This window comes from Anser anser (assembly GCF_964211835.1).
Source record: "Anser anser genome assembly, chromosome: 1".
NCBI classification, from domain to species: Eukaryota; Metazoa; Chordata; class Aves; order Anseriformes; family Anatidae; genus Anser; species Anser anser.
In genome coordinates this window covers 76108307-76134618 of record NC_139720.1, presented here as the reverse complement: position 1 = coordinate 76134618, position 26312 = coordinate 76108307, and the positions used below count along the sequence as shown (strand labels likewise).

General features: G+C 43.1%; 1 protein-coding gene across 1 annotated transcript; it reads left to right on the top strand.

Moving 5' to 3' along the window:
• The first annotated feature begins 242 nt into the window (after nt 1-242).
• MED21 (mediator complex subunit 21) lies at nt 243-7695 on the top strand. Its single transcript, XM_083839861.1, has 4 exons — nt 243-398; nt 617-731; nt 3943-4043; nt 6467-7695. The coding sequence occupies exons 1-4, from the start codon at nt 357-359 to the stop codon at nt 6641-6643; spliced, it is 435 nt and encodes a 144-aa protein (XP_083695987.1). The 5' UTR covers nt 243-356; the 3' UTR covers nt 6644-7695.
• The last annotated feature ends 18617 nt before the right edge of the window (nt 7696-26312 follow it).

Genomic DNA, 26312 nt, shown 5'->3' with positions numbered 1-26312 from the left:
CTGGAAATGAGACTTCTGTCACTGTTCTCAGCTCAGCATTCAGAGGACACACTGTGGCTCCCAGTGCCTGTGAGAGGCTCCATAAACCCCACTTACTCCAGGCTCAGCGCCGCACCCAGCCAGCTTGCAGAAGCCCCAGAGCAAACCTACCAGCTTCACTAATACCTTAAAAACGAGCGGTAGCTTTGCGTTTACACTGTGCCAACAGCTTTGTGGCTCGGCTTTGGTACTCAGTGTCGTGGCTCAGCTTTTTAACCAAGTCCCGAGTTACCCGGGGCCGCGGCTCCTCCCGGCCTGCAGGGGGCGGTCCCGGCCCGACTTGGCCTGGTATCCGGGTGGGGAAGGACAGCAGCGGCATGGCGGACAGGCTAACGCAGCTGCAGGACGCCGTGAACTCGGTGAGGTGGTGCTGCTTTCCCCTCCTGTCCCTTCTGATTTTTTCTTTCTGCAGGGGAGAGGAGCCCGGCGTTGGGCTCGCTGCGCTGGCAGCCTTGGGGGCATCGCCGCTGCTGGCCGCGGGCACTGCTTCCGTCCGAGCCGCGGGGGCCGGGGGGCGAAATGGGATGGAAATGGCTGCGGTGCTGAGGTAAACTAACGGTCTCGTTACTGCCCGCAGCTCGCAGACCAGTTCTGCAATGCCATCGGAGTGCTGCAGCAGTGCGGCCCGCCGGCCTCCTTCAGCAACATCCAGACGGCAATCAATAAGGACCAGCCGGCTAATCCAACGGAAGGCAAGTCCTCCTGCCTCTGCTAGCGCACCGCGAGCGTGTCCCGATGCGGTGTGGTCTGTGGCTCTCGCTTTGCACCATTTCGTGCTCAGCAAACAGTTCCACTAGTAACTCGAGGGGTGACTGAATTTAAGTCACAAAACATCATCAATTGCACTTGCTGTATAAGATCGTGGTAGAAGAAAGATCATTTTAAGTTTTAACTAAGCATTAAAACGTGTTTCTTGTGGTGGTTTATTTACACACATACAGTAGCCTTTTCTATATAAGTTACTGTAGTAGGACTGCTGGGGGAGGTTGTTAGTGAGCAGCCCTTCCAATTTTTTTTTTTTTTACAAGAATAGGGGTTAGTTTCATGAAGTTGAGCATGAGTTTAAAATTCTCCATTTCATAGACTTGTAGTTATTTATGTTTCTGTATGTGTCGTTTGCTTATGAAATTAAGGATTAATGTCATGTTGACTTTCCCAGCTGACAATTGTGGGTTTTTTTGGTTGCTGTTGGTGGGTTGTTTGTGTTTTTTTTTTTTTCCCTGAGAGAAATAAAACTAATGTAAGATACTAAAGTTGAAAAGAAAACTAAAAGTTCTATGTAATCTTAGAATTTCAAGTTAGTATTTAAATAATTATGTTATCCTCATCCTAAATCAACACCCCCCTATTGTTTTTCCCTGAGAAAATTTTACAGGTTTCATGCATTAGATAAAGTTTGATTAGTAGGATACCAGGGGAACAGTGATGCTCTTTCTATGACAGTTGTTGACTTGTCCTTCAATGGTCTATGGTGGCTTGCTCTCTGACAGAAATTAGTTGGAAAAAAAGCAAGTAAAAGATTTGTTTGCTTCCTTATGGTACTTGAGGCTCTCCCAGGTACTGACATCTATGTGATGGCTTAAGAGTTAGAGGCTTTGTTAAGGTCCTAAAAGGGTCAGTCCTCTGCTTTATCTTTCTTATTCATTTCTCTGAATGTAGTGAGTTTGGTAAAATCATATAACTGAGTTAATGATGCTGATGAAACAAAACTACCAGTTACACGTCTTTGGATATTTAAATTCTTAACAAACAGGCCTTAAAGCTCAGTGTGGAGAGCACTGGTGTACAGGTAAGAGTATATATGTGATAACACAGAGGACAAGCTTTAAGTGGGTTTGTTAGGGTGCTTTTGGTTGCCTGGGTTGTTGGTTTTATTCAAGTCAAGCGTACCTTTGAGAATGTCAATCTTTTCTAGTTTTTTCTCTATTGGAGAGTATTTTCTCAGTTCATGAAAGATTTGTGGAAGCCATCAACAGGAAAAAATGTGTAAGATCTTAAGTTATAAATTGAAGGCTGTTTCAGTATTCTAGCTGCAGTAACAAATTGATTCAAATTGAATGGATACAACTCCATATGGGAAAGCTTTGTTTCTGACTTATAGAACCTCTTATTAAAAATCCATGTAGGTCTTTCAAAGGTCTGGTAGCTAAATTAAGATCCATTATAAACTTACGTTCTTCTGTTTCTCAGTGGCAATTTAACTTTTCCTGCGGCTGAATAGTTAACTTTTTTTAAAACTAACAAACCTTGCATTCTTTCATGATTCTTAACATAATTTAAATAGTCTGTGTATTTGAATCATTACCTTTACAGTTTCTAGCGTTCTCTTTAAGTCAGACTTCAAGGCAAGGGTTGAAAGGTTAAATGAATTCTTAGCTACTTTCAGTGCTTAATGTAGTGACTAGAGTACTTAGTACTGTTCTTAGTAATTTCTTAACTGGCTAACCACGATGGAGTTCTAGCTATTTTCTCATTTATATAAAGTCCAGCCCTTTGTATAACCAGCTACCTTGTTCTATCTGGGATTGTAGTCAAACTACCATCATCTTTGTAGAATGGCTTGGGTTGGAAGGGACCTTAAAGATCATCCAGTTCCACCCCCCCTGCCATGGGCAGGGATGCCACCCACCAGAGCACATTGTTCAGTGCCTCATCCCGCCTGGCCCTGATCACCTCCAAGGATGGGGCCTCCACAGTTTCTCTGGGCAACCTGTGCCAGTGCCTCACCACCCGCTGAATGAAGAATTTCCTCCTAACCTCTGATCTAAGTCTTCCCCTCCTTTTGCTCAGTCAGATAATGACAAGACAAGGGGGAATGGTTTGAAACTAAAAGTTGTTCTCCACCTTTCTTGTAAGCCCCCTTTAAGTACTGAAAAGCTGCAATGAGGTCACCTTGGAGCCTTCTCTTCAGGCTGAACAGCTCCATCTCTCTCAGCCTGTCCTGTGATGAGGTGCTCCAGCCCTCTGCACATCCTTGTGGCCCTCCTCTGGACCCGCTCTAAGAGGTTTACATGCTTCTGGTGCTGGGGGCCCCAGAGCTGGCTGCAGCACTCCAAGTGGGGCCTCACAAGGCAGAGCAGAGGGGGACAATCCCCTCCCTGGACCTGCTTCTGACCATGCCTGTGTTGCTGCAGCCCAGGGTGCAGCTGGCCTTCTGAGCTGTGCTGGCACGCACTGCTGGCTCATGCCGAGCTTTTGGTCCACCAGAACCCCCAAGTCCTCTCCGCAGGGCTGCTCTCAATGAGTTGTTCTCCCAGTCTGTCCTCATGTGTGGGATTGCCCCAACCCAGGTGCAGCACCTTGCACTTGGCCTTGCTGAACCTCCTGAGGTTCACGTGGGCCCACTTCTCCAGCCTGTCCAGGTCCCTTTGGATGGCTTCCCTTCCTTCTTTTGTATCGACTGCACCACTCAGCTTGGTGTTGCCTGCAAACTTGCTGAGGGTGCACCTGATCCCACTGTCTGTGTCATTGATAAAGATATTCAACAGTACTAGTCCCGAGACAGACCCCTGAGGGACACTACTCATCACCAGCCTCCACGTGGACATAGAGCCATTGACCACCTCTCTCTGGGTGCACCTTTCGAGCCAATTCCTTGCCCACTGAATGGTCCTCCCTTCACATCCATCTCTCTGCAATCTGGAGATCAGGATGTCATGTGGGACTGCGTCAAAGGCCTAACAGAAGTCCAGGTAGATGACATCAGTCAGTTTTCCCTTGTCAACTGATGCAGTCACTAATATGTTTGTGTTCTTATCACTTATGATACTGTCATATCCTTCCTCTAGGGGAAATTTTAACATCTGTATACTTCAACTCTTCAGAATTTTCTGTTGTAAAAGTAGAGTTATGCTTATTTCAGTAATGTGTTGAGCAGGCTGACTTTTTTTCATTCTTTTAAAGAATATGCCCAGCTGTTTGCAGCATTGATTGCACGAACTGCAAAAGATATTGATGTTCTAATAGATTCCCTGCCTAGTGAAGAATCAACAGCAGCTTTGCAGGTAAGAGTACTTGTAATTAAAAATATCAACTGTTACTGATGGCAACCTTCCTTCTTTCCTTCTTTTTTAAACACTTTTTTTACTTTCGACAGGCAATCATAAAAAGTGACTCTATTGTAGGCCTGAATTTTTCATGAAGGTAGCCTGTCAGTATTTTATGGGCTCACTTGAAAAACTGCTCTTTACATTTGGTTCTTAATACGGCTATACACAGAATATTTTAAACTTTTTGGCTAGAAATTTTTCCAAAATAAACTTATCATAACATCACAGTCCTAAAGCGTAGTACAGCTACCTGTGTTCTTTAGATATTCTAATATTAATGCAACAGATGTGACGGTACTGATGTGCATTGGCATTGTTGGCTGCTTTTTTTCCTTGGATCTTTCATAGTCTATTTGCTCATTAGGGCTGTTTCATTTTGTAGCTGCATTTTTGTAGCCTTTCATTCTCCCACAATGTTACTGGTTGTTAAAGAATTGGCAGGGTATGTTTTAAGTTCTCTATCTCTGTCACAAAGCAGTTCCTTAACTTTTCAGTAATAGGATGTACTCTTTTGGACCAGCCAGGCAATCTTGATGCTGTTATTTCTTGTTCTTCCTTTCTTTAGACCACAGAAGCTCTAGGAAGAGCTTGGGAACAGGAAGCAGCTACTAACCAAGGCAGCTATTTGCAGGTGTAGCCAGTATCATAATCTCCATTCCCTGCCTTACAGGAATGGAACTGCTGCAAACAGCTTCTGAGCCCTTTTGCAACATTCAGCTGTTTCTCACTTCCAAAAAATGTCTCAGACCCACAATTCAAAGAATGTTGCTGGTTTTTTTTTTTTGATATTCTGTGTACAGATCTTGCATATTAAATGTGATTTTTTGGACTCTAGTTTCTAAATTTACATCAAGTATTTTCTTTTTAGAATGCAGCAAGGATACAGAAAATTCTGTTTCTTTGAGAAATCTAGTTGCTTTAAGATCTCCTGAAGGTTTTACACCAGGGTTGATAATCTGTGACTATCCAAAAGCAGTTTGGAAACCTTGCTAATAACAATTGAACATACTAATTGGGAATGTAAACACCAGCCTCATTTCGTGTAACTGTATCTAATAGTTGAAGACTTCTTTCTGCTGCAGCTACATTAGACTTCTTTTCATGACTGAGTCGAGTCTGATTGTAGTGACAGCTAATGCAAGCAAACCAGGGTGCTCCAGAAAGGAATTAGTTATCCAGTAGGGGCATGCTTTCCTCAGAATTGATATTCTAACAGTTTCTTGCTTAGTTAATGCAGAAGTTGGTTTCAAAAGAACTTCTGATCTTTTTTTGCTTGGTTTTGAGAAGATAGCCTGGATTCCATCTTTTACTGATTCTAGTTTTGACTTTTATTTTCTGTTGTTTGTATTAGGGCGCTATTAAAGATAAATATTCTGACATTTTGAAAGACTATTTTGATGGTGATTGGAATACTCTAAAGTATGCAGTGGAGGTTTAGTTGAGAAAAGTAGATAGACACCTGACCAGGTAGGCTTAACTTAAGTGATAAAAGGGGCTGCCACCTTAATACCCAATACAATTTACTGGTCCCTCTTGAGGTCTTTTGTGTCAAGGCTGATGCATATTTTGCTCAAAAATGGCAGTTTACCTGCAGTCAATCTTCTAACAACTGAGACTGAACTAATTGAACTGGATTCTATATTTTGAGCTTGTACGTTTTTCTATTCTTTCTCTGACCCTTCTTCCAAGGTCTGTCAAGTCTTAGGTGATATATTAACCTTCACTGTACATGAGCCTTGCAGAAAAGATGAATATGTTCATAGAACTTGCCAGTTTAAGCATGATTTTAAGAAGACCCATTAACCAGGTTTTAAGGGTTTGGGTAGTAGTAAAAAAAAAAAAGTGTCTGAAGCCAATTTTGTTTCATCTGTTCTGTAATTGAGTTGGAACAAGTTTGAGTAGCTTTAAATTTGGTAAATATTTTACCTGAATGCTGAAGTTCACGTGTTCTATTTCACTAACTTTGTCTAACTGAAACATTTTTGTTCAGAAATAAAGTATGTGATTTTGTTAGTTTCATGTGAAATATACTATTTAATAGGAAGGTCTAAATAAGGTCCCCATAAGATGTAAGGATAGTTTTCAGTACCTGTGTGGGGAAGGGGATAAATATTCACTTCTTATCAGGAGAGCTAAGAGTTGCAATATGAAAGCAGCTAACATCTCTATTTGGTGTTTTTCATTTACTCCATGTGGATATGCACTGTGTTTCAGGCTGCAATCTCTAATGGGTTACTCTGAATTTACTAGTATAGAATTTGAGGATAAAGGGAGAATCTTTGTTTTCTAGGGTGCGTTAACTGTTACATACCACCTCCCCTTAGTAAGAAAGTTTTGTGTATTTGAAGATCCTTACTAGCCTCCCTTCCATTTTAAAGGCTGCTAGTCTGTATCGATTAGAAGAAGAAAATCACGAAGCAGCTGCCCGTCTGGAAGAGGTGGTTTATCGTGGAGATATGCTGCTGGAAAAGATACAGAGTGCCCTGGCAGATATTGCCCAGTCACAGCTGAAGACAAGAAGTGGCACGCATAGCCAGCCCCTTCCGGACTCGTAGCACCAGGGGGCAGTGCACCACTGCAAAATGCAACTGTGAAAGCCAGATGAAAACACAGCTCTGTATCTACAGGGAACTGCTGCACCCAGCCCTGCTCCTGTGGGACTTCCAAGTACTCTGATCATCGGTACCGATGTCTTTCCTCAGAGGTTAAGTGGCATGTGACATGAGAAACACATGGTGGTTTTGTTCTCAAATTTCACATCTTAGTGTATATTTCTTTGACTTAAAATATTAATATCTTATTTTTTTTCTGTTCATAGATATGTCTGACTTCAATCTGTTACTTTTTATATGGGCCTTAATGTCTAAAAGAAACAAAGTTACTGTAATAGTATTTGTGTAATTTACTCATCTGTCTGCAAACTTATATGTTCTTGTTGTATTTTCTGTAAAGCTCAAATACGCTGTTTAATTTGCCAGAGTTCATACAGATAATGCTAGACAATGGCACAAATACAGTGGTGGCCATTTGTTTTAATTAACAAAAATGGTAATTAAACACTTGTATTACTATTTAGCTTATCTTTTACAGAGCAAATAAAGGGGTAGGCAAACTCTAAAGTTTGCAGAGTAAGTGTTCATGCCATTGGCATCTCATTTAAAAATAAATAAATCTGCAGATACCTGGTATGGTATTTTTTATCATTTGTAATTTACAAATGGGTCTTTGACTCCATTGCAGCCACTGACGTGCTGTTACTTGCTCATTGCTCTGCTTCTGCCGCTGCTCTGCATTCTCATGGCAACTGGTGAATTCCTCTAAAGCAGACAGCAATGAGGAAGCATTGGATGGCTCTGAGAAACTAGCAATGAGAACTGAAAGTAACTTATGAAATATTGCTTTTCAGCATAAGCAGTTGCTGCCATGTGAATGCTAAAATCATAAGTAGCAAAAGGCCTGTAATCCCCACCATGCTGTAGAGAGGTTTTTCTTTTTATCTTCCCACACTGAAAAAACTTGTGCCCCTCATCCTAGGACTCTAGAAATGCCAACATCTTTTCTTCCATTTGGAAAAAATAAAATGCAAAATAAAACCAACAAAAACAAATCCACCAGATGATTTGGGCTTCAGCACATGAACTTGGAGTCAAACTGTTGGTCACTTTCTGTCTTTGAGTTACCCGTCTTGTATTATTGTGTTTATTTCTACATGTCTACTCATTTCCTGTTCAAGACTACCTACTTCTATGTATTGGACATGCATCAACTTAGGTAATGAGTATTGCTAATGTGGATGGACAGATAAGAGCAATTCAAGTAGTTCTTTAGCAATCTGATCTGTAGGGAATTAGATCCTTCTGCTTAGTAGGCTGCACCAATGGAATGAAGAGTGTAATATGGCACAGAATGGTAGGTGTTGTAGCAGCATGTTTTGCGGATTAAAAACTACAAAGCTGTTCCAACCTGTAAAATATTAAAATTGACGTATTTAATCAGGCTTGTATTTAATTTAATATTTAGTCAAACTTGCATTTCTGTAGTCATAAATTTAGTCTGCTGTTGTCAGGCTTATACCATACAGATTCCTCAGAAGAAACAACTGGGGAGGTAAAAAGGCTACAGCACAACTCCAGTTCTATAATGGTATATTTATGTAAAATAACTGAGGTGTGGCAACTTACTAAGCCTTGTAAATATGACTGTGGCCCATGGAGGCTGAGGGGCAAAATTTTCATTTGAAGTAAGCTCATCGGGCCTACTTCTTTCTGGAAAAACTGCATCCAGTGCATCTGAAGATGATGATTTTTTTAAAAAGCTAATAGACTTGGAAAACTTTAAGTGAAATGCTTGGGGTTTGCTTACGTATTTTTATAGGTATTGAGACATCGTAATTTCATATTTGTACATCCCTGGAAAAGGGATTAGTTCTTTATAGTAGATTCCCTAGTATAGTTTAATATGGGCATCACCTCAAATTTGTTCACTTTGAAACTTCCTTTTTCAGAGATGGTGTACGTCTTCACTAACAGTACAGTTTTTGTTCCATATATTTTATTTTTGTACTTGAAAACTGCTGTATTAATGTAACTTAATATTGCTTAGCTGTAGAAATTTTCCTTTATTTGAATATAGTAGACCACTTTATGTTAAAGTGTGTGTTGGTATCTAGGTTAATCACACTTGAAAGAAAATTTTAAGAGATATAAGCTCCCAGTATGTATGTGTGGTTTCTCAGACTCTGCCTGTGTGTAGTTTAGCAAATGCTGCCGATTTAATTAATGGGGATGCAGTCTGATCCAGGTTAAAAAGCAGGAGAGCCAACATCATTCCTCTTTCCTTTGAGAAATAATGTAATGATTGGGTGAGTGAGTAGCAATGTAAGATGTGACCCCGCTAGTCCTCATACGCTGTGTTGCTGGACTAGCTATTGTAAGTCTTTACCTGCTGTTTCCCAGGCTGCAGCTCGTTCTGTAAGGCTGCATGGCTTTTGATGTGTTGTGGCAGAAGGGGAATAACATCTATTTGCTACAGCTGTCTAGTGGAGAATGCATTAGGTCTGGGGCTTGGAGATGTGGATTCCTTTCCCCTCTGTCCTAGATGGGTTGATTTGTTTGGTCCCTGCTCTTGGGGCTTAAATATTTTTTATTTTTTATTTTTTATTTTTTTTTAAAAAGTGCATGATCTAATCAGGGGGCTGTTTTGAAATGGCTTGATGTGCTACACTCATGCAAGAATTGTGGGGTATGCAGGATTACTATGTCTGTACCTTCTAGCACCCTAACTTTCAGGGGGGAAAACGAAAAGGGGGGAAGCCAATGACCCATAGCAAAAGGCATTGTGTCCTCCCTGAGAAGTAATGTCTGCCCCCTGTTTTAGTGTTGGGGGGAGGATGGGGAAAAGGCTGCAGAACAGCTGCTAACAAACATATCAGGTTACCCACCAGAGAGCTGTAAAAGAGAACTTGGGTGGAGATGAGAATAAATGGAGGAGGTGAAGCACCACAGGAAGAAAGCAAAAATATCGAGCAGGTATAAAAGAGTTCTGCGTATTATGATGGACAAGGAGTGCTGCCCAGTGAACAAATTGTGCTTTGAAGAAAGATAGCGCAGAGCATAATGGAAAATTCCATTGGAAAACAATCTCGACCACTTCAAATGAGCAGGAGTGTTTCATGCTGAGAATCTATATAGCCCATTGGCAAAGACGTTGGAATCAATGTGATAAATATAAGCAGATGATCAAAGCCTAGTGTTCTTTACCGTAAACAACCATGCCTGGAGGAGAGGAGCACCTCGTGGCAGCTGTTCTCATTTTTATATACAAGAATAAGGAGGAGTTCACACACTTCTTTTTAAAGGGACTGTAAAAAGTGCATTAACAGTATTTTAATTTCATGTCTTCATGAAGTTAATCCTGACATTATTACAGTTGATGTTTGGAGCTCTGGGAGCTTCTGCGTGTGTGGCATGGGGAAGGGGAGGCTGCCCTGACCACCCCGGCAAAGTTGATACCAAGAGATTTTGGGAGTCCTCAACAAAAGAGGCCAGAGGCAGTTTTACTTGAAAGGACCTAGGGGTCCTGGCAGACAGCAAGCTGAGCATGAGCCAGCGGCTGGCCTTGACCAGTGGCAAGGGCCAGTGGCATCTTGGGCTGTTAGCTGGAAGCACAGCCAGTATGTCAAGGAAAGTGATCACTTGCCTCTGCTCAGCACTTGTGGGACTGCATCTGGAACGCAGTACACTGCTGGGCCCCTGACATGAGAAAAGTGTTGATGGACTACAGCAAGTTCAGCAGAAGACCACTGGTGGCATGGGCTGCAGTGCCTCCCTGGTGAGGAGAGGCTGAGGGAGCTGGTCCTGTTTGGCCTGGGGAAGGGATAGTGCTGGGGGAACGTAACCACAGCCTGCCTAACCACACGGCCAGTGCGTAACCACATGTCCAGTGTGGGCAGGTTATGGAGATGATGGGGCTGGGCTTGTCAAAGCACTGCGTGGCAGGAGGGTGATGGACAGAGGGTGTAAATTGCAACAGCAGAGGTGAGGTTTAGAGCAGTTACAAACAAAAGCTTTCCCACCATTAGGACAGATATGTTTTGGAAGATGGTCCCCAGAGAAGCTGGAAGTCCTTGGAGATTTTCAGGACCTGACTGGATGAAGCTCTGAGCAACTTGGCCTGGCCTCACAATGACTAACCCTCGATCAGGAGGTTGGGCTAGAGACTTCCTGAGGTCTTGTCTGACCCAATGATCCTATGGATGCTAGGCATGTTAATTGTTTCAGAAAGAACCAAGAAACTGTAAGGGAAGGTTGTTTTCTTGTCCTCTTTCTAAAAAGGCAGATCTGGAGGACAGAAAACGTGAAGTATCTTGTATCAGCCTCATTCCTATTGATGAGACTTTGTGATGTAGGTCTCTGCACTGGAAGACCGTGGAGTTGCTCTCAGGTGTGGTGTGAAATTCCGTGCTGAAGCTGCCTAAGTTTCCAATAGGTGCCCTTGGAGAGTGTGATATGTAAAATGCCCATCCTACACTTAAAGAAAATTGATCTGTCAGATGGTGCTGACTCATTATTAGACAAAGGCAGTCTTCTCTAAAGAAAGAAATTGTATTTGTGTTTTATATAGCTTGTTATGTTGCCTTACATAAGAAATAATGAAAGCCCTATTTTCAGGCACCAGACAAGAACAAAATTTTTTCTAGATTTTTCTTTCAAATATATGGAAGAAAGTTTGAATGGATTTTATTTTCTGAGGAGAAAATTCGTTCTTTTTACCTCTAACTGCTAGGACTATGTTCTAGCAACAAAGGGCATGGAAAAAGTTTGCAAATAAGGTGTGTTTTCATGCTCCAAATATGTCAGCCACTGTGTTGTATGTGCTTGCAATGAGTGCACTCCACACTGGCAATGACTCTCAGGAAGTGTTTGTCTGTTTTAGTGTGGTTAGTGTAACATGCTTTGTAGGAGTATAGCTTCACAATTGTTATATACTGTTTGTATACACTTACAGGCAGGTTTCATGTTGATTTATGTTTCTAGGAAAGCTTTGTAGGAAATCTTGCTTGTCCATGGTAGGCTAAGCAAGCAGAACAGGCTTTTTATATTCTTGCTGCTGCTGTAGCCACCCAGCATAGCCCAACAGCTAGGGAAATTCAACTCCTGCTCTGACCACAAAAGAGCTATCTATTTTATAACTGCTTAGACTGTCACCACATTTCTTCTGAACTTCTGTTTGTAGCTAACATTCACAAAGCATAGCGGAGTAGTACAAAAAGACCTTCCACCGACTCTTTTAATTTGATATTTACTTACCATAAATATTACCAGACTCCTGCAGAAGTCTCCTGGATTTAGCCTCTTTAGCCTTACACACTTCACTGAAGGCCTAAATGAATTAATCCTGTGAAGTGGAACTTTGTGGCTGAGTAGAGACTGTGCAATCTGGCTGCAAAACATCCTTTCTCCACCCTGCCCACTTAAAAAGAGAAGATTGAAATAGAAGCCCTCTTTCAGGAAACAATGTACTTCACTCTATGGCTGTGTGGGAGAGCGATTGACTACACATTAACTTTCCACAAGTGCTAAGGAAAAATCATAATTGTTTTCCCAAGCTGTAATCCAGGGGAGAGAAGCCGTATTCATAAAAAGAACACCCTCAAAGCTAAGAGCTCAAAAGAGGAGGGCTCTTGCACCAAGACCCTACCAAGCCTGTGGAAAAGGGGCTTCTGCAGGCATCTCTCCAGTGTCTTCTCCAGGTGTCTGTGGAACAGGAACAGGAAGAAGTAACAATCTGCTTGTGTGGTACCTAGGGAACTGCCTCCAGTCAGGAAAAACAGGAAGGTTAAATTTTATTTCAGTGCTGAACAGGAGGGGTATTCATAGAAAAATATCAGGACAGCTCTGATACACAATTGTACACAACATATCAAAGTTGTTGAACAGGCTGCCCAGGGAAGTGGTTGAGTCACCATCCCTGCAGATCTTCAAGAAATATGTGGACCTAGAACTTAGAAACATGGTTTCGTGGTGGACTTTAGTACTAGGTTAAAGGTTAGACTAGATGATCTTAGAGGTCTTTTCCAACCTGAATGATTCTATGATTCTATGATAAAGTGCATCTTTCTGAAAGAAAATAAATAAACAAAATACAGTTCCCCGTCTGCTTCCTTTTCAGAAGGTATCAGAAATAGTGTGGGTTCTGCTTACAGCCAACCTGCCATTTGATTTTGAATGCTCCTATCAACAAACACTCAAAATAATAATTGTTTTTGGTAACTGGACAGTTTGCAGATTCACCAGTTAGATAAACCTCTCCCTGTGTGACAGGGAGCACTATAAATGTTTGATGAGCCTGAGGATGAAAGCGAAGCCATGACCAAGGAGGTTTTTCGGTGTACCCATTTCACTTGGCATTCCAAAAATTGCAATAATCCCCTATCAGAAGGGATTCTCTGGTACAGTGATGCAATGAGGGCACAATAATTTGTCCAACCTCCACTGTAAAAAAGTCAGCAGAATCACCCAGCTATTGTCAAAGGGCGTTTGATGGAGAGGAAGCAGACCCTTTATTTCCGTGGCACTGTGTATTTGTGTGTGATGCTAAGGAAGTTACCTTGCTGTCCAGGCCCCTCAGAAGGGGGCATTCCTCTCTGTACATTTACAGAGAGAAAGGCACAGCCTAAAGTGAAGCTTCCATCAAACATGCTTCCTTGAACGATCAAAGCATCATATGTTGCTTCCATCAAATGCTGCAGAACCATTTTAGACCACTTGGAGGGCAGTGAGGGGCATAGAAATGCCCAGACAGTGCTGCACCTCCTGGTGAGGTACCTCCCTCTCTTGTGCAGCTCCCACCACGTGGCTCTCTCTATGGCATCACAGTCAGGGTTGGGGCTGCAGCCTGGACATGCCTTCAGTGTTGGGAAGGAAGAAGTTGAGTCACACCTAAACTGGATCCCTAAAATGATCTCCAAGAGACTGTACAACATCATCCCCCTTCCCCAAAAGTCACTGAGTTTGAAGTAAAATTACACAACTGGTTAAAATTAGCATGGTTTTAATTTGTACTTTGAAAGCCAGCTATGAAAAGGTGCCCACGGTTGATCTGGGTGAGGTATTCCAACCTGCTTTAGGCATCCAAGGGCCCAAACCACCCTGCTTTAGAAATCACTGCTGGCAAAGGAGAGCCGAAGCTCCCAGGCACCACTGAAGTACTGAGATTCTCAGTGGGTTGAATGGGTGTACAACCACAACTTCCCCGTGCCATGGGAGTGCAACAACAATGGGAATCCTTCCTGTGACTCCAGCAAGCTGTGGAAGAGGCCCCTGGTGTGCTCAGACAGAATGAAATCTCTAATGAGGCAGAATAAGAAGCTCTGACTTGTTCTGTTGTATGCTTAAGTGTACAAAGTGTAATTCCACTTAGCGCATTAGTGTTTCTCATCTGAGAACGATTGTGTTTAACTGCTTCCCTCTCTTGCTTCCTCGGCAGGTATTTTGCAGCAGCAGCAGCAGGTGAATGAGTATATGGCCACACAAGTACACACATCAGGTTCCTTTCACCTGGCCCTTTACTGACTTGTTACAACTAACAGCAGGTTAATCCCTGGTAGCCACTCTCACAGGAGATGTTCAGGTGGTTAAGCATGCTAAAAGGCACTGTTTTGACCTTAGCAGGTAGGTACAGCTGGGGAGAAAGGGATCCATTTTCACAAAAGTTTTGTTTTATGTGTTAAGAAAATGGCTAAGCATCTGTAGATGCCAGCATTCCTTGTGTTACTTGTTATTTTGGGCTAGGTCATATTTAATTGTCTGTTGTACAAAAGCGGATACCAACCTCTTCTGGAGTCCTGACTTTGATGGGCTTCAGAACAGACCATAAATCAGTAGGCCAAAATGCAAGAAATGCATTTTTTCCAGGGACATTGTAACAGGAAGAATCCTATGGAGCAGCGTCAGAAATGAGTCTGATTGCTCAGGGTAGTTAAGTGAAATATTTACCACAATAAGAAAGATTGTACTTATACTCCACCTAGCTCTTTATGCTTGATTGCTACCAGAATAAAGCTACAATAACATAACTTCTCTATTTCTAAGAGCAAATAATGAAGTTAATCTGTAAACAGGTTGCAGTCCTTGCTTTGTAAAGGGAACTTGTGGTTGGTTTCTGTTGATAACATCTCACACTGAGGTGTGGCAAGCAAACTTCAGCTGTTAACTGTACGTTTTCCAGACTTATCTTTCTTCAGCAGTAAATCGTGTTATGATTTATGGCTTTTAGAAGAGTGATGGTTTATTCAACCTAGCTGTGAACACAGCTAAGGCTGGGTGGGGTACCTAACAGCTGCGGCTTGCTTTGAAAACTCTCCCTGGTGCTGCAGCCCTATGTCAGAACCAGAGGACCCGAGTTAGACTGATCAGAAAATCTGAGTTCAGGAAGACATCAGCCCCAGCCTTAGTGAGAGGGATTGCTAAAATTATTTCTGCCCTCTTTGTGGCATGGAAGTGGATTGTTACTTGGGATTATCCAGGCATTTAGTCTAACAAGTTTCTTACTACCATAAGGGACGTAAGGGAATGAGTACCTAAACAGTGCCCTGGATCCCCTGTGCTTGCTTCCTGTAGATACTCCAGAATTTGTGGCTCTTGCTACTGCAGCTTTGTGGTGTGAGATGCTATTCTGTGGTTTCAGTGTTGGGGTTGTGTGACGGGATGCTTTTGAACCAAATACCATGTGGTGGTGCACAATTGGTCTTGCTCACCCTGGCATCCCCTTCCATTTTCATTCCATGTTTAGACCTCGTTGCAGTACTTGTGTTCTAGCCTGTGCCTAAAACCTGACCTCTTTGGTGGTAGATCAGTTGCAGAGACCTATCACAGAACCCCACTGAGGTCAAGGGAATGGTCTTTTCTGGAAATGGGCTTGCAGGCTGCGTGGAGTGCTTGCAAGGAGACACCGCACTGCAGAACTTTTAATTGTCTCTTTGCTTGTGATTCATAGTGCTGACGTACTCAGGGACTCCTGTACCAGACACAATAGAGCCAGCTGTCGCACTTGCAGAAATGCATTGTTCTGGTATTTTAACTCTCCAGAAACATGCACTGAGGAGAGGAGCCTGTTGAGATTGGTTGCAAGGAGGCACCCCTCCTGGTTGTGGCCACCCTGGCCTGTCCCCTAGAGGCGGATTCCTTTCTTTCAAAATCTTCAGGTCAGTGCTTTGAGAATACATCTTCAGGTCAGCCTCTTAGTCTAGAAGAGCAGCAATTTGAAACACTACAGACTGTGTAGTTGAGAGCGTGTTTAAACTGCTTGTGGTCACCTCTGCTGACAATTTTCAGGGGATACCCTAAGCACTGCTCTGTAAGACATCCTTGAGGGGCTTGCCAGGCTTTTTTTCTCAAAAATGTTCCACCTTCCATAGAAGCACTCAAATTGTCATTAATCCATAAAGACAGACTGAGACCATGCAAATGTGGTTCGTGCTCCAGTATGAGTTCATATATATATATAAATAAATATATATATATAACAATTCACCACTCCAGAGCAACCTCAAACCCTAAAGTCAGGGCTCTGTACTGGGAGGTGAGTAACCTACATTCAAATCCCTCTAATCAGTCAAAATGGATCTCCTTATGTGAAATATAACATATACTACGCTTGCGGCCAGACAGGAACTTTGATGTGCAGGGAAAAGATGAAGGAAAAGCCAGCAAAAGAGTATTCCAGCATGTAAATGGGGATGTAGTAGTCCCTCGTTGATAACCAAATCCATGAATAACCCATTCGATTGAACTGTGTGCCTCAGTGACAAAGTGAAATGTCTGCATAGCTTCTTGTGACAGGAGAGGCATTCATTCTGAACCAGAATAAAGCAACAGAGAATTATTTTCTGTGACTAGGATGAAACAGCTAAGTATGGCTGTGACTGCCTCTGCTATTTCCCTTGCCATATTTTCACCTGCTTTTTCTCTGAAGAAGAGATTGCCCTGTCAACTTCATCTTTTTTCTATGTTCTTTTCATTGAATAGATGATTGTCTGGCAAATCCAAATAAATGTAATTAAATATTAAGGAATTGGGCAAGCAGTGATGGAGTAAATACCACAGACCCTGTACAGATCTTAGGGTGAGATTTGTTTGTGTTTAACAGATGCACACTGTTTACTTGATGATAAAGGTATACCTTGGAATAACCTTATTTTGGTAATTTGTTAGTTGATTTTGTTTTTGAAGTGGATGGTGGAAAGACTGATCTGAAAACAATCTGCTCTCATTATCTGCAAAGAGGGGAGAGTATCAGCATTATTCTGGCACTGACACCCCATCTGGAGGGACAGGTGCTCTTCTTTGTCCATTCAAACACAGAGTTTTTCCTCAGAGCAGTAAGAAGAATTTTCCCTTGTGTCCTTCATTACAGGGGCTTTAAGCGGATCTACCCAACGAACCATGATACCGTTTCATTTCATGCTGGCCATCATACACACATGAAACAATGCCAGCTTTGGGCAAAACCGGCCTTTGTTACCAGGGGTGTTAGTAAATGTGTGCGGCATGGCCAAGGACGGCACAAGCCCATCAAGAGACGAATCAGTTGAGCTCCCCAGTGTAGATAGATGGGGTCTGTGTCTCCACCACACACCAGCTGTCCCGGAAAAAAAGGACCAGGGAGGCACTGGAGCGTACTGTAATTAGTTGGGGGTCTAATGAAGCAGGTGTGTCCTTTCGCCACCGCTGATGAATGCACAAATGCAACAAAGCTGCAGTGCGCTCTGGACAGCAGAGCAGGGGGGTGAAATCTGTAGTTTGCACAATTCCTGCCTGATGCTGGTTTTCCCCCACTCAGTGAGGTGCTGCCAGCTCACAGACAGCACAATCATACTCCTCAAGCAGTGAAACAATCAGGTTTTTAAAATCTGCAAGCCTTGATATTTCAAATGATTGAGGCTCATAATAAATGCACCTTGTGAAATGGGAATAAGTTTAAAAAAAGAGCCTGAGTGACTGAAGGGTTGAGAGAGCCAGAATATGTCAACAACATGCTTTAATTACTCTGTGTATTAGTTCCTCTGTCACTGCTAGAGCTTTCAGAAAACTAGCTCTAAAACTGTTCTTTATTTAGAGGGAAAAAAAAAAAGCAGTCTAGGCTGACTCACAGGTGTCTGGAAAGGCCAGAATACTTGTCTCATTGCATGTTTCATCACAGTATTTTCAAGACTTTATTGTAGAATGATGTCACCCAGGGAAAATGTCATCTCACCAGAGCTGCCCAGAAGTTTGCCTTTATTAAGTAGGTTGAACAGTTCAGTCTGTTTTAATGGTTAAGCTGACCAGACATTTCTCACTAATCACAATGTTTTCTTTAATGTCTTGGAGAAGCAATGGGACAGGGGTTTGGGGGACTTATGTCATTCCCAAGTCTACTATGTTTACCTACCACATAGATTTGTAGATATCCACTTTGACATATCAGTGCTAAAAATAGCTTCAGGTGCTACACAGGGAGATGGATAATCACAGCTGAAAGACTTCAGGGAGTTCTCAAATTCACTCCACAGACATTTAGATAGATACAATTCTTCTTTTCTTTTCTAAGGTTTGGATGGCTTGACCTAAATGCTTGTGTAACAGAGTTTAACCACAAAGCCCTTAGAAATAGTGAGCTAGATTAGGTAGCTAATTAAAATAAATAAATAAAGGAGAGTTAGTGGAAGACAAAAGGCAAGCCCTTCCTGGCTCTGTGCAGTCACCATATCATCCCCTAAAAAACTTCCCCCGACCTAAGGCTGCTGCTGCTGGGTGCAGCCAAGGAATCAAAGGGGCCATCAGAGGAGGCTTAGGCCACCTCTGCTTCCAGCTGGTGGACTCTGCACTTCCTCCCCACCTACCAGGGTCACCCCATGGTGGGTTAAGGCCATTTGCTGGTTCATTGGAAATGCAGGCTCAAATGTTTCTAATGGTCTCCAACCACTGGGAAAAAAAAAATAAAAGAAAATGATTATTCTAAACTGTGGTGTGCAATTAGACTAAAATTATTCTGAGTGTCAGAAGATGGTGGAGGCAAAAAGAGGGAGAAGAGGAACTTGCTGATAGATGATAAATGAAATAAAATACTGCAGATAGTACTCAATTGCTTGCTAGCTTACTCTTTCTGCATGTTGTCTCCTCGAAACATCATCTCTTCTACCTTTAAACCGAGCAGCTGGATTCACAACCCTGATCCCCAGGCAGAAAGACCAGAAAGTGCAGGAACGGTACTCCTCTATCCTGTCTTTCCCACATCCACTCTGCAAAGCTTTTTTGCTTCTTATTTTTGCCTGGCTTCAGTTGACCTCATGGACCTGGCATGGTCATTTTTCCAAAAGCCATTGGCCTGACTCCACTGCTCGAAACCCCGTCATGGTGCTATGTAAGCAGTGGTTTCTCCAGAAACACTGAGCCTCTGCCCGAGGGGGGACCATTTGTGATGAGAACCTTCCAGAGGAGATCAAGAACATGTCAGCCATGGGCTTTATCACACCTCTTGTCAGAGCTTGGGGAAGGGGATTCTTTACCAGAGGGACTTTGAGAAGGAAAGAAATCAGTAACAAAATCATTTTGAATATTGACCTTCATGTCTTCCCCTACACCATTCCTCTTGTTTCCCCTTCTTCAGAAAGACTTATTTTTGCTTGTGAAGGCCCAAGCCTCCGTGAGCGTATAGCTCCCTCCCCACTGAGACGGGTGCTGTGTGTGCAGTGGGGTACGGGATGGCAGTGATGTAAAACTGCTCCAAAATGCGCTCGTGAAGCTCTGCCCCTCCCGTGGCTTCAGGCACAGTGTTTTCCTGATACAAAAATCTGCCAGCCTTGACCTATTTTGAACTCATTTCTTAAGAACACTATCTCAGTTGATGCTGGTGGTTTCCAAAGCCTTTCAGGAAGTGTTTTAAGTGCAGTGCATTAGGCTTCACCTTCCCCATGGCCCTGATGCAGCACTTAATATGGGCACGACTTGATGTGTTAGTGCAAGGCCATTTTCTCCAAGTTACGCGTGCCTCTGCTGGGGAGCAATGGATCAGCCTCCTCTTCGTGCTCCCTGTCTGCCTCCAGACTTCCCGGAGAAACTAATGAGCCGAGAAAGGGACTAAATCAACTGAACCCGAGCTGTAGATTTCCTCAGGGAATGCTAGTGTCAGCTGGAGCTGTTGTAGCCAGCTGGGTTTGTTGGCCCTGATACTCCATGCAGCAAAATGCTTAGGGCCAGAAGCGGTGAGACAAGTGTTACACACAGGTTTTACTGACTTTGATCCAGAAAGCAACAGGCACGTCAGGGTTTAAACTTCAAGTAATGAGTTAACACCTAAGTATGTTTTCCAGCATTATCCTTAAATATCCAAATCCTTGCTATAGCTCTGTGCATATAAATATGTATGCAGAGACACACATACCTATGTACAACGTTTGTCTGGGAACAGACATTTGAAGTAGTATTTAACATCTTCATACTATTGTGTTACTGAAACATGTTAAAGGATGCACAAGGAAATGGTACAGTGAGGGAGTTGAAGCTCCATCACTTGGGCTCTCACATTTATTACAAATTTCTCTAGGTTGTGCCAGCAAAGGACAGAGCAGGTGAGGATCACTGATCACGGATGGTTCATTCACTGCCTGCTCATCTGCCTCCCACCCCCTTGCCTTTCTTTTCTTGGATCCTTCTCTTCTTGTTTTTTTCTTTTTTTTTTTTTTTTTTTTTCCCTTCCCACTTGTCTCCTCACAGGATATGAGTAACTGCCACTGAAGTCAAATGGAGTTACTCACTTCCTCCATAAGGGAGCTCAGATCCCTAAAGCACACAGTCTGCAGAATCACATAAATATTTGCATGCCTGCCCTGGAGTGGGAATGAGCTCTGAGAGAACAGCCTTGTGAGGTTTCTTGCGTTTCATGAGTTGAATCAGGTGGGAAAAAACACCAAAATCCTGCTTCTTTAAGTATTTTTGTTTCTGGAGAATGAACTTTTATACAGAAGTCTTTAAAAATTGACAATATTGAATACGTTATGTGGTTTCATGGAAAAAGGAGTGTGATCTTGTATGTATTTACTTTGAGGCTTCTTATCAGTACTTGTTCTACCTACACTTCTTTGTCCAAGAAATTGTTTGGCTGCTTTCTAAAGTTAAAAAATTACACCAAAGTTCAGTGGGCACAAAGTTTTGTATTTACAAAAAAATGTATTACCAGAGTTATAAACATGATAAAATCTCACTGTTGGATCTGAATAGTCCCACACATCTGTGGTCTTCAGAGCTTCATAGGAACATCCTCAAGTACTCATCTGAACTCAAATCTCTGTGGTGTCTGCACAGGACAGACCGTAAAGCCCTGTAGAGTGAACTTTGTACTTCAGCCCAGCTGACTGCATCTTTATATATTTACTCACAGCTTCCTGTTGACTTATGAACCTCTCTGAAACGTGGACTTACAGCCCCCTCTGAGAACACAGAGGAGCTGATATGAAGCCACAGCTACTGCTTGCTTCATATTGTGCTGTGTCTCCACGCAGCAGCCTGAAAATCTGGCTGATGATCACAGTAGGGGCTGCCTGAAGATAATGCTGCCTGCTACTGCATGTGCTTGTGGCAGGACTTCAAATAAATCTTTAACTCCAGGCCTTGTGTGAAAACTAGAGTTGAGAAAGACAACCTCTCGAGATGGTTCCTTACATGGGAAATTCCCATTTGGCCTGACCCAGCAGGTGATAAAACTCTTCAGCTTGTAGAAGCACTTGTGATTATGTTTTTAAAGCTGAAATAGGCCCCATGAAAAAACACAGGCACCACAATTATTAAAAAAACATCCTCTCTTAGTGTCACTGGGTCACATGCTGAACTGCAAGGACAAAGCAGGTGATTTTCAGTCCTACAGAAACCCAAGGATTTCTCTGTCAGGCTGCAGGCTTCAGTTCTGCACTGCTGCAGCTCAGCTTTCTGCCCCCAGACCAGCAAGCTTCACTCCAAGATACCTGTCTCCTTTTCCATCTTTTTAAGATTTTCTTTTGTTTCTGTGCTTCTGCAGTGTTTGCTGCCCTGAATGCAAGTGACTGTTGAGAGGTCTCTGAACAGAAGCCCGAATTTTGCCACCACTGCGAGCAAGATCAAGATATTTGGGGCTCAGACACAAAGAAGGATGCTGCCCCTCTCCCTGTCCCTCCGCAGTGCCGTAAGAAAAGCAATACGGTCATGTGTGGGCTCATGTCATTTGCCATTCAGATGAGGCTAATATCTCACCTGCTGAAGCCAAAGGCAAACCCCAGTATGCACAGAAATGAAACAGCAGTTTCAGTATAAGAGAGACTTAAAAGCATGGTGTCTGGAAGAAACATATACCCCCAAAATATTTCTCTTTTATTCCTGGTTTCACTAAAAAAAAAAAAGTGAGATAATGAAACAGCTGTGTCAGAAACCTCAGGTGTTTATAAGAGTTTTTGTGCTCTAAGAGGTTGCTCCCCTAGAGAAACACCTTGGGATTCCTGCAGATCCAGCTGGGGTTCATTGTAGCTCTGGCAGGGAGAGGAGACAAAGACGGAACAAGAAGGCTGTGGCCCCCATCGCCCATGAGATCCGGCAGAGATGCCAAGCAGTCGCCTGGGAGAGTTCAACAAATGTGAAAATGCTGCTGCTGGGCTTGTGTCTGGGGATTCTTTCCAAAGGAGGGAAGGCTCCTTATGGAGTTGCCTCCACAGAGTCCCCTTTTGCTGTCATCTCTTTGCTCACTCGCTTGTGCAGCCTGGGGTGCTTCGTCTTTCAGATCAGCACCTGGTGTGGTTGATGGTGAAAAGCTTTGTTTCAGCTTCTAGGGAACACTGTCAGGCCACCAAAACCTCTGCTGTAAGTACTGCCAGTGGAAGCAAAAGATTGAAAGGGGAGGGAGCTGGCTCCAGCCTTTCCTCATCCTGCCCAGTGCTGCCAGGTCAGAGCTGAGCAGCGCTTGCAGCGCAGCACAGAGGTTTTCACCCCTCTTCCTTCCCTCCAGGGTTAAACCCCAGCCTCAAGGAAGCCAGAGGCTGAAGTACTACCAGCCCTCCACCACCTTATCGTGCCCGTGCCTACACTGTTGGCCACTGTTGGTCTCAAAAAAAAGGCTCCTCAAGAAATCTTGCAATCTGCCTTTTTAGAGGTTAATCAGACTAGTCCTTTTCCTGGCACAAAACCATATTAAAAACAAAAGTCTTGGAAAAGTCATCGCAGGATTTTTTTTCCTGGGGGAGGAAGGAGAGCCACCCAGTTGGCAAACACTGATTGTTTTTTCCCTCCTAAAAACATTATTTCTTTGCCTTAATTTTTGCTATGTTTCAAACCCTTGAAATAAAGACCTCTTCAGTATTATTTATCATCAAACACTAAAGATTTTTCTCTGCTCCACAGTGCTGTTTGTTGGTCGTATCTCTAACGAGTTTAAAGCACAGCGGAGAAGGAGGCTGGAAGGGACAAGGGAAGTGGCAGGAAAGAGATTTAAAAGGATCCAAGGGAGATGGTGCATTTTGAGGATCCAAGAACTCCTGAATTTCAATAATCCTGTCTCTGCCACAAGTTAGCTAGCTAGGTTACGGGAGAAGAGAAAGGACCACTGAACTCAGGCTATATGCAGTTGTTTACATTGAGAAAAGCAATAACTGAGAACAAATAGAAGACAAAGAGTTGGGGAAGCACTGGGGAGTGAAGATGTCTGTGTTGAAGACGTGATTCTCTAGCTCCTTTGGGGAGAAATCAGGAAAATGGTATTTCTGACACTTCACAGAAACGTATCAGTACAGCCAAAATGTTTGATTTTATATTCTTATTATTTCTGAAGAAGAAGACCTGTGGGACAAACCTCTGCTAGGTTTTCTCTGTGAGAAAGAAGAGTGCCTTTGTATATGCGTGTGTGTGTGTATATATATATAGCCACAAGCCTAATTTCTTTTTAAGCTCGAAGGTCACCATTAAGCAAAGATCATGGCCACAATATTAAGTTATATTTAGGTACCAAAACACAACAAAGGAACAGGATAGTCTGTATTTTTTCAGTGTCTGTGACACTTTTATTACCAATTTGTTATTGCTGTCCTATGGGAAAGTCACTGAAGCATACATTATTACTCTACACACCATCTTCATTCCCCATGCTTCAAAACCAGTTAAATGCAAAATTCCAGATTAGCAGTGGAAATGTCTGCACATGTCTGAAGTGGTTTTCCTTCTAGCCCACCATTTGTCACTGGAAGATGAAGTGGGGTCAAGCTGCTACTTGACCTCAAGCTTTTTCTTCTTACAATTCTTGTCTCAGACCAGCAACATGGGCAAAACACTATCCAGCTTTTAAACTGTCTTTCTGCTTATCAATTTGTTTTCATTCTCCTTTTCCAAAGTCATTATCAAGCCGCCACAAGAGTTATCGATATTTGCTGAAGCATGCATAACTCAATTGTCTCCACCCAACCCCTTCCCATGCTGGTTCAGCCAGTGCTCTACACGTTCCAGACTTGGACAGAATCAGTTAATGACATGGCTACTACTGAAGAAGCATGCCCAATGAGAAAATTCATTGAAGTCAAGAGTGCACTGCCAGAAAGGCAAATGAATACTGTTTTACTGGTGGTGGAGGATGACAGGTGAGTGCTTGCCAGAAGGCTGTACCCTGCACAGCCGTGCTTGCTTGCTTCTGCAGCTCTGAAGCTGTCTGGGTCATCATATCCACACAGCTTCTTCCCTGAAGTGAGGAAGAAGATAGTGCATAACTGCTAGTGAAATGGCAGCAACTACAACAGCCAGGTGTTGGCCTGTCTACAACAAATGCTGGCTTGCTGCAGTTCAGGTTGTTTCTCTTTTGATGTACTCTTGTTCGTTAATTCTGCTTATCTGAAGATGGACCCAAGCAGCCCTGGTCATCACATCACAGCAGTGTCACAGGGAATCCTTCCCAGCTGCATGTGGAAACCTGCAAGGCTTTGAGGAATGCCTAAAAGCCATATGAAGCCCCAGGGGTCAAGGGAAGTGCTCGGCTTGACCTGAGTGGTATTTCATTCAGTTTGCAGATATGGCACTGAGATTCAGATTTCAGATTTACTGAGCAAAGGAGTCCATGCGCATCCCCCCTTCGGAGAGGCTGCCTGACAGCTCCTCCTGCAATTGCAGCTCCATAGGGTAAGAATACTGATGCTGCCAATCCCTCACATGGATTGGAAACCACCAGAAAACGTGGCTATATTCCTGCTAAAGCAGATACTCGAGCAAGTAGCATCTGGACTTTCAGTTTACATTTTCGTGTGCCATCTTACCACATGTCAAGCTGCCCTCAAAACCAACCTGTCCTAGTAAACACTGCATCGGTCTTTGCTGTTATGTTTTGCTCTCTTTCTTGTATTTGTATAAATACATCCAAAGTCATTGCTACCCAAAAGCTCTTCTGGATTAGTCAAGAATCTGGGGTAAGGTCCCTTCACTGCACCACAGCTGACTTGCCTGCCACACGTCTCCTGTTACATTTCTGAACAACCTTTTCACACACATGATTGGCACTCTCAGAGCTGGGTTTGGGGCTTTCAATCTTGATACTTCAGGATCTGAAATTTTAGGAAGAAGACTGAGAAGTGACATGGTAGCTTTCTGTGATCTGAATATGGGACTGCAGGTAAGACTACATCTTAAGGCTGCCTTGTATCATTAGGTAAAGGAAGCAGAAATAAAGTGGGTTTGGCTGTGCCATTAGTTGGCCAGATGTTTGTAATTCAGATAAATGCAGTCACCCTTTCTGATAGGAATGGCACCCTTCCCTTCACTCTGCAATCTGCTCCTGTGCTTCTGGGAAACTGTAAAAATATGACAAAGGTCATGCATTTCACTCTGCTTTTGCTGGGAGATAACACCCTGAGCTGGCTCTCTCACACCTGCATTATCCCTGCTGCCCTCAGAGCTGAGCCCGTACCTGTAAGAAGGGCCCATCCCTGATTTTCTGGAAAATATCAGCCACTTAACGAATTTGTCGTCTCAAGGAGGCTTTTCTAATCCAAAAAAATTCAGTGCAATGACAATGACAAGATGTGCTCCTGTTTCTCTCCTGTTTCCCTGTTTGCACTGCACAAGAGGTGACCTCAGGTTCACCAGGAAAAACGGTGCTCTTAGTCATCTTGCTGACGTTTTCTGAGACATTGGCTCAATACCATCTACTAAATGTAGGCTGGCTAGGTCCCTGTATCAGAATAAAAGCCTCAGCTCTGGTCTTTAACCTGAATTCCCCTTTTTTTAACAAGTAATGTAGAAAATGTTGCTTACATAGGAGGGCAATTCCAATTCTCTTTTTGTCCGGGCTGGAGTTTCAGCGCATGTAAGTGGTGACCCTGGAAGATGTTCGAGCTGCCACGTATTCCTGAGGGACGATGAGCCTTTGCTGGCCTCCACATCCTTGTGTGAGTATAGCCTCTCTTCTTGGCTCTGATGGCACCAACAATTTGGTAGAGCCTTTGGTTATCCTGCCTACCTTGGGCTAAGATCATATTGGAATGTCATTCTGGGGCCAACCTGTTTAGACACTTCATGGACGAGCGGGTTAGGGAACTCCTAGGAGCTGATGCAGCCCTTGACTTGCACCTAAGCAGTGCATAGCATTTACAGAGGCCAAAATATATGCAGATACGCTCAGCTTCAGAAAGGGGAACTGCATTAAAATGAGGAAGCATTTTAAAAGAAATTAAAAGGGGCAGCTAGGAGA